This window comes from Galeopterus variegatus, unplaced genomic scaffold (assembly GCF_000696425.1).
Source record: "Galeopterus variegatus unplaced genomic scaffold, G_variegatus-3.0.2 Scaffold7248, whole genome shotgun sequence".
NCBI classification, from domain to species: domain Eukaryota; kingdom Metazoa; phylum Chordata; class Mammalia; order Dermoptera; family Cynocephalidae; genus Galeopterus; species Galeopterus variegatus.
Window position 1 is genome coordinate 50,814 of NW_007733359.1, and position 8,611 is coordinate 59,424.

Sequence of the window (8,611 nt, forward strand, 5' to 3'; positions counted from 1 at the left end):
TGCAGGGGCAGAGACTGTCTCTTCTGCAGAAACTAGAGGACTGCCGCTTTCTTCCTGGGGATAAGAGGCGAGAGGACGGGGGGCTGCAGGTGTCACAGCTGTTTTTAGCTAAAAGGAGAAAGCTGAGATTTTGGGGGGTGTCATGTGGAGCCCAAAGAGGAAGGAGACCCTGTCTTGGGTGGTATCACTTGAGCTGCTGGGTGAAGCAGACCCTTGAGAACCCTGGATGTTTGGGTCCCATAAGCCCAAACACTACCTTGGTTGTATGAAGCAATTCATGTGGAATTTTCTTTACCTCGTAACACAGATGTCCCTGAGTGACACTCCATCTCCCTTAGCAGTGTCAAGGTGAGGAAGGGTAGGTCAAGGGGGGAGTTGGGAGGGCAGAGCCGAGAGCACCAAACACCCTGAGCATGTCACCGCTAGAAGTGTCCCCAGGTCACCAGGCTTCTGGAAGCACACCCCCCACTCCAGCGCATCTGACCCAGTCCTGTGGCCTCTGGATGGGTCTGGGGAAGGGTCAGATGGGGAGTTGGAGCTGAACCAGAGAAGGCCGTGGAGACACAGGGCAGGCGGCGGAAGGAGCTGAATTCTGTCCATGGTCAGACCTACATAAACGCATTCTCGCCTCGTCCTTGAAAGTGAAGGCGGGAATCACAGATTTCGAGTTTCAAGCCTGANCATTCTCGCCTCGTCCTTGAAAGTGAAGGCGGGAATCACAGATTTCGAGTTTCAAGCCTGACGTGCAGACATATGTCAAACAGAAGTGCAGACCACTCCCAATGAGAGGCTAAACATCTGCGCGTGGAAGGTGTCCCCTCCCCACGCAGCCCGTCTTCCATGGCTAAGCCCCAGTGGCCAGCAGGACACACTGTCACTGTGCTACACGAGACCTCAGCCTCCCTGCTGCCGGGGCGCAGGGACAAGGAGGTGTGTGCGTCCCTGCCAGGGACTCAGGGTGCACGCCCCCCTTGTGACTTCCTGCCACACGTCAGCTTCCCCCCCAAAACTGCAGGGACAGCAGGCTCATCCTGGACAGGGACGACCAGAGGGATTAATATCTCCATTGACTTCGCACTCAGATTTAAAGTAAGGGACCACTGCGTCACAAACGAGGGACTTACTAACCCGCAAACCTTCACCATTAGATTTTAGAAACCTGCGCTTCCTCCGAGGCCAGACAGCTGGGCCCACGGTGACAAGCCCTCCACAGCCCGTGCCACCAGCTCACCTGGAGTGAGACGAGATCTCACTGAGGTCGCCCAGGCTGCCCTCGGTGGCGCTGCCAGTGCAGACGGTGGCCGCGTAGCCATGCACGGTGTACATCTTGGCTGGCTCGTCGTCGGGCCCCACGTCGGTGGCGTCAGCCCACTGCTCGGCCCGGCTGTGGGTCAGGGACCTGCTGCCCGCCAGGTGCACGGGGCCCAGGACGGTGGCGGGCATGCAGGGGGCCGTGTCGATGCCGCTGTCGGTGGAGGCCCCTTTGACGTAGGTCAGCCCCAGCAGGTCGGACTCCATGAGGTCCCCCGAGCCGAAGTGCTTGTCATCGCTGTTGCTGGAGGTGTTGCTGGAGAGCGTGTTGCTGCTGGAGTGACTGGAGCAGCTCTTCTCCCCGATCTTGAGAGGAAAGAGAGGCAGGGTCGTCATGTGGGGCCTGTCCTGGCTGCTCCCACCCAGATCACAGCGCTCCAGGCCGGGGACCTCGCCCGACCCCTCGCCGCTCACTCTTTGGTGTGGACAGGATGGGGTGTCCCTTCTCAAAAACATATTGGTTTTGTGCCGAAGTCCCTGATCCGTAATTCTCCCCATATGGGCATCTTTTCTAAGTCTCTGCTCAATTATTAGTGAGTAAAGCACATCAGTATGGCCCTGCTGTCACCGACAAGACAGTAACTGACACAGGTTATAGAAACTGGGAAGGAACATGGAAAATTAATAAATGGAAGAGAGCAGCCATTTATCAAGAAGATGCTTCTGTGACAATTACAGTGTGGCCCTGAGTCTGGGGCAGAAGACCCAGCTTTGAGTTGCAATGGTAGGAGTTTTGGGGGTCACCTGCCCTCTCCGAACTCACAAGAGTCCTGTGGACTAATTGGACAAGGCAGGTGGCAGCTGAAGACCACAACATAAACGGGCGCTGTCTCTCCAAGAGAGCCCAAGTCCGGTCATCCTCAGCGTCACAGACACGGGGCTCTCTTCAGAGCGAACAGGTCTGAAAGGGAGTCATTGCTCTGGGGTCTTTGCAAGACAAAAGGCAAATGGAACAGAAGAAATGTCCCTGTCTGCCCAATGTGCTCAACAGACACGGTCCCTCTTGCTAGCTGGGAAAACCGACAGGACCTGAAGTAGCAGCTACGGGCTTGGGGATCATGGGCACAGGCCATGCCCTGGTCGACTCTGAAGTGGTCTGGCCTTTTCTTATTTCACTCCATCCTATCCGATTCTCAAGCAAATCTCTTTGATCTTTTCATCACACATGGGTACCCTCAAGCCTCTGCCCACGTCCTGCCTCGCTTGGCTGAGACCATTGTGACAGCACCACCAAGGTGGATTTAAGTGGATTCGAGACAAGGTCTCGGCCACAGCTCAGGGAGTAAAAGTCACCTCTGTCCACTATGGATGTCATAAAGCTCACTGAGTCACGTTAAGGGAGAGGAAAGAAACAACGTAATTCAGGAGCACACAGATCACCCTCACCTGCAAATCTCCAACACAAGCTACCTTAACACGTGGCCTTTATTTGACAACAACCAACAACTCCTGTTTCCGAGTCTCAGTGAACACTTTGTTCGACTTAGCTGGTCTCCCGCGAGGCTCACCTCCCAGGGTACACAGGGTGGCAGATGCCATGCCCACGACCGTGCTCTCACACGACCTGCGTGGCAGGTGGCTGCTGCTGTGGTTATTATGACTTGTCCGTGACTGTATGGTCACGTCTGCTCATGGGCAGAGTGTCCCCAACCACACACACCACTTCCCATTTTCCATTTCTGTATTATGCACTAAGGGAGTAAGTTAACAGATGAAACATGGGAATGGGATTTACTAACTACCACACTAAACATCAAGGATCAAAAGGCTGAAGATACAATTGTGGCTTGGCAGTCATTGGCAGTGTGACCTTCCTCTGAGGTCCTTTACAAACCAGGGAGATTTTTCCTTTGTCCTCCCCTCTAAGAGCCCTGGGAGGCAGCGGGTGCCCGACAGGGGCCCTGGCAAGCACCACACACTGTGAGCTAAGTGCGCGGCTGGCTTCCAGCAGAGGACTCACATGCGACAGCTTATTGGGGGAATCTTTGCAACTTCCATCTTTCTGCAGGGCTCTTTCTTTATAGGAACTCAGGACTTTGGAAGGTGGGCCATGCCATTTGGTTTCTGTCACAAAAAGAGAGAAGAGTGGAGTTTCTAATTTCCAGTATTAGCAAAAGAGTAAAGAAAAACGGGGGTCGAACAAATGGGTTTGGGAAAAATTAACAGGAATGCAGTTCTGGGACGTTCTGGTTTTACCCACGGATATGTTGTCACCAGAGTAGAAAGACCACCATGGAAGTAAACGACACATTTTCGCAGGCACTGCCACACCACAACCAACCTGACCACACCCCTCCTGCACCAGGAGACTCCGCCGGTCCCCTGAGCCTGATGCACTCACCAAACGTAGCTGAATGAATGAATGAATGCATGCATGCATGCATGCAGGAGTGCTGGAGAGGATGGGGGCAGGGGAAGGTGGCGGAGGTGGTAGGTTCTGCCCAGGAGTGCCCTGTTACCCGGGTGTCGGCTTCCTTCCACCGTGTCCTCCCGCTCATGGGCTCCGTCGCACTCCACGGGGCCTGAGCTCTGGTGCTCCAGCAGCAGGGGAGACTGGCACCTGCGGAGAGCACAGAGCGAGCTGTCCTTCCCTGCCATGCCACCAGCAGCAGGACCACAGACGGGGAGCCCCGTCAGAAGCCACTTTCTGGCAAATAGAAATGCAGCATCTGATGGCCCAACCCTGCCGGAGAAGCTAAAAGCATCTGGAATCAGGGGATCTACTTTCACCACGAGGTCAACAAAGGTTTGGAATGACAGCCATTTACAGAGAAGAAAGGCTGTGAGGACAGGACTGTCCCAGGAGAGACGATGCCCCTGCCAGCTAGAGGTGCTCACTGGTTTTTTGTTTTGTTTCTATTTTGTGCCTAAAAACATGCACTGATACATCTTGAAATTAAATTTTGTAAGGAAAGAAAACATGATTAACTCTAGACTACATCCAAGTGGTCTCTGTTTTCAGAAAACCCAAAATAGGAAAATATAACCTTATGAAAGAAAGAAATCAAAGAAAACGTATTCACAGTACAAAGTGATCTTACTTACAGAATCCTGGTTACAAAGGTCCTGGTTTTTTTAAAGGTTTTTAAAAGTTTTTTCCATTTCTTAAAAAACACAAAACAAAACCCCAAATTGCCCTCTACTTTTAAAATGCAACTTTGAAGAACTGCATCTTTTATCTAAGGTAAGGGGCACATGGAACTCAGACTACAAATATCTCTAAGGAGAAAAGCGGGTGCTGGGGAGAGAGATTTCCCCCTGCACTCGTGCAAGTGGAGACACAGGCGTCCCTCGAGGTGGGGTCCCTCCCTTTGATCAGCTGTCCCCTCATCTAAGTTCCCTAACATGGCAGCGGTGTGGCTCTGTCACAAAGCAGCCACCCTGCCTCGGGGGCCAGAGTGGGCCACAGCTCAGGACATCACCGTGCCACCTCACCAACCCCTTCCCAGAGGCGTCACCTGGGCTGCTGCGCCCAGGGCCATGCACACGCCACCAGGGATGGCCCTGGGCTAAATGCACTCAGGCAACGTCCTTTGCTTCTCAATAGGAAGCAAGAAAAGACGCATTTCCCTATTTTGAGCAGAGTTCCCTTGTTGCAATTTAAGTGAGTGGTAACCTCCAAAGGCCACTGTCTGCAGAGTCCCCAAATCCTGGATTTTCGTGTTCAGAGAGCCTTCCTTTCCTTATCAAAAAGAAACAACAGGCAGGCTCAGAACATAGACAAGAGAGTGCTCCCTACCCAGAAACGACGAGCTTTCCAACCTGGACAAGTCACTTATAAAAGCATGACTGGCATTTTCAAATTCCACTGATGGCTGTGTGTACAGCAGGTGCACAGTAAATGCTTTTGAATGGGTCACAGAGAAAACGTAAAAAGGAGCGGTACCCGTCATAGGCCACTTGCGGTCTCCACGGTCCACTCCCGCCAGGTCCCGGGTCACTGGAGGACGACTGATTGCTGGGTGAGCTCCTGCAAGGTGGACCAGAATCGTTAGCAGCGCAGAGCATTCCGCCTGCACCTGACCTGGCCTGCTTTGTGTTATGAGTCAACTTGCTTCAACAATGACAAAGAAAAGAAAACAGAATGAACCACGGGTAAATAAACTGGAGTCATCGGTGCCGNGCCTGCACCTGACCTGGCCTGCTTTGTGTTATGAGTCAACTTGCTTCAACAATGACAAAGAAAAGAAAACAGAATGAACCACGGGTAAATAAACTGGAGTCATCGGTGCCGTGAGGTATCGGGTGGTTTACGGTTGGCAATTTGTCACACGAAGGAGTCGCCGCAGGTCGAGACTTTGCCATCAAAGATTTAAAGCACAGATAATGACCACCCCTCCCCAGCGGAATACAAAAGAACAGTAACACAACCCCCAGGAGCACAGAATTATGAAAACATTGCTAATTCTTGTTATATGAAACTTAACGCAAGTCACGTTTTGGTTCTATATTTAAAACCTATGAAGAGAGAAGAACCGAGATTTGGCAAAACCACTTATCTTCGCAGATCTACTGAATGTAACCCTATTTATTTTTTTCAGAAAATATCCTATCTGTTTTTTCAGACATGCAAAAATGAGTGATACTCATGACAACTCACTCGATGAAGATGTGTCTGCCATGTTGCTGGAGTCCCTGTGTTTTTTCCCATAGCAGACTAAAGTCCACTTCCATGGGGGAGGGTCTGCAGATGTCCCTCCTTCCAGACGGTGCGTGCTGTATGTGGCTCCTTACACTGGGGCTACCTGTGGATGTTTCTTTGGATGGCGGAGTTTATAAACTCAGAGCACCTTTGGGTAAGGAGACCCAGAGCCAAGGGGATTTAATGTCAAATTGGCCTTAATTGAACACCGTCCCTACGTTCACTCTGGAAAGAATGAACTGGAAAAGGCAGAAGCCTGGTTTGGGGCATCTGATGTATACAGATCCACCCAGTTCTCAGGATGCCCCTGTGCTATTACCACGTTTATTTGTCAGATGAGGAAACTGGAGGGTCATAGAGGGTGAGGACTGGGCCGAGGTCGGCGCACGTGCGCATGTTAGAGGCCAAGGGCACTCTGCAGCCCACAGCAGGCCACGTCCTGCTGAGGAAACCCTGCTGTCCTACAGCCTATAAGAATTAACAACAGCAATAAGACAAATTCACTGTGCCGTCCCCTAAAATGACCTGCACGAGTCAGGCATCCACACATTCCTGACAGCTTCTAGTCTATTGGATCTAACTTTAAACAAGTGCATTTTTTCCTTGAAAAACTCAATCGAAATTCAACTCGCTTTGCTTGCAATGACAGAGAAAGGCAAAGAGGAGGCATGGTGATTTTGGGACCACGCAGAGTGCTACCCTCATAATGGGGACGGGCCTGCATCACTCATTTTTGTTTTGTTCTATTGACACTCAGACCTGTTTACACTTTCCTGGTGGCTCACATGGAATCGCTTCTGGGGTTTCTCTCTCAGGACGGTGTGGAGTCAGTGGACAGGTGGGAGATGCCAGACGAGGAGGAAAGCTGTGGTCTTGGCGGGCAGGACCTGCATTCTTTCAGTGCCACTGGGGACCAGGAGGGGGCTGTACCCCAAGCACCCCTGCTGTGGGTCCGGCACTGCCCCCGTGCTAGACTCACTTGGAACAAGCTAACTTAGAAGCGATCGAGCCATGTCAAAGCCCCTCCTCCAGCCTCCAGTTCTACCCCGAGTCGCACAGGTGTGCCTTACCTGGTGCCATCGGGCAGCTTCCTGTCGAAGGAGGTGCTGCGTGGGATGGCGGCCTGGGCCTGCTGCAGAAGCTGCTGGCACTGCGGCCGGTCGGGTGTGCTGGGCGCGGGGGAGGCTCTGGACAGGGGCTGCAGGGCCGGCGTGGGCACCCGGTGCCACGTGGTGTTCCTCCGGAAGGGCGTCTTGTACTCGCAGGGGGTGCCCTGGCTGTCCAGCTTGTACTCCACCATGGGGATCCGGCAGAGCTCCAAACACCCTCTGTGGGGCCAAGGAGAGGTGGTGAGAAAGAGGCGGCTGAGCCATCGGCGTGGCCTACTCGGGGCCCCGCCACCAACACATGTGACACTGCACGTGCTTCCCAGGCTCCACCCAAGGAGCATCTCACCCACAACACAACCACGTCCCTCACTATTCAGTTCCTCTCTGCCAGCAGGTACTGAGTCCAGGAATTTAAAAGGCCATTTGCACCATCGCCTGGCTGCTGTGTGGCCACATGCGTCACCCAGGCTGCTGAAGAGGCAGGTGTCCCAATACGGCTGTACAGTGACTAAAATGCTCAGCCAGTGGCAGGGGACAGCTTCTGCCCCCAGGCCCAGAATACCCCGCACAACAGAGGCCTCTAGGGCTCTGGAGGTTACCAAATGTGTGAAATGTATTTCTGGAGACAACAAATACCATCTACAGTAATTAGAGTTCAAAAGCTTGGAGACATGAAACACCTTGCTCAGAGCTACATAGCAAGATCAACACCGGACCTCTGGTCTGCACATTCCTGCCCACGGATCCAAGAAATAAGACACCCCAAACCAATGCTAGTCACTTTGAGGAACGATGGAAACGCCCATCACTGCGTCTGCGGTGACCGCTTCACGCACGTGCCAGAACTCACCAAACGGCATGTTCTGTGCACACGCAGTGACCTCACGACATTACACCCCATAAGGCTGGAAGAAAAGCTTCACTGAATGGGAGTAAAGAGCTTCCTTCTGTCCAGACGCTTCTACTCTGCAAGAAAGGCTTTGCTTAAGCGCAGCACAGCAGCAGGCTGCCCGTCCGTGAGCAAAAGTACCAGGCCACGTGGCAAGTGCCATCGATGGCTTTAACCACAGTGGCGAGCGCAAGGGGTTGGCAGGTTCCAGCTGATCTCTCCGTTTTTCTTTCTCTGTCTGTCCTTCCTGCCCTCTACAGACCCCACACGAGACTCACCTTTCTCACTGACTTTGGGTCACACTTCCGTGCCCTGCCTGACGCTGGCCTACCCACCGTCCCTCCACAGTCCTGTGGCAGTGGCACCCCTGGGTGGCCACTGGGCACCCAGAATGGGCTAGTGTGACCGAGAAACAGAGTGACTTCATTTTCATTAACTTATATCAAAAAACCAACACTCGAGTTCAGTTTTTAAATTATGCTTAGAATAAACTCGGGTATGTGAATCTACTTTTTCAACTATAAATTTTATGACATCTAAGCCAAGCACGGACTGGAGGTGAAAATTTAATGTCTGAATCGAGATATGCTGTAAGTGCAAAATTCACCTCAGAATTTGAATTTGAAGACCTAATACAAAAATAATAATAATAATAATAAT

At 52.3% G+C, this 8,611-nt stretch overlaps 1 protein-coding gene across 1 annotated transcript in view; it reads right to left on the bottom strand.

Moving 5' to 3' along the window:
• Nucleotides 1-8,611, bottom strand: part of SIPA1L2 (signal-induced proliferation-associated 1 like 2) — a 112,044-nt gene that overhangs the window by 43,775 nt on the left and 59,658 nt on the right. Inside the window, exons 9-13 of the mRNA XM_008591748.1 lie at nucleotides 7,024-7,281; nucleotides 5,198-5,281; nucleotides 3,771-3,871; nucleotides 3,272-3,375; nucleotides 1,232-1,617 (exon numbers count right to left, since the gene is read on the bottom strand). Coding sequence (XP_008589970.1) covers nucleotides 1,232-1,617; nucleotides 3,272-3,375; nucleotides 3,771-3,871; nucleotides 5,198-5,281; nucleotides 7,024-7,281 — 933 coding nt within the window. The remainder of the gene's footprint in view (nucleotides 1-1,231; nucleotides 1,618-3,271; nucleotides 3,376-3,770; nucleotides 3,872-5,197; nucleotides 5,282-7,023; nucleotides 7,282-8,611) is intronic.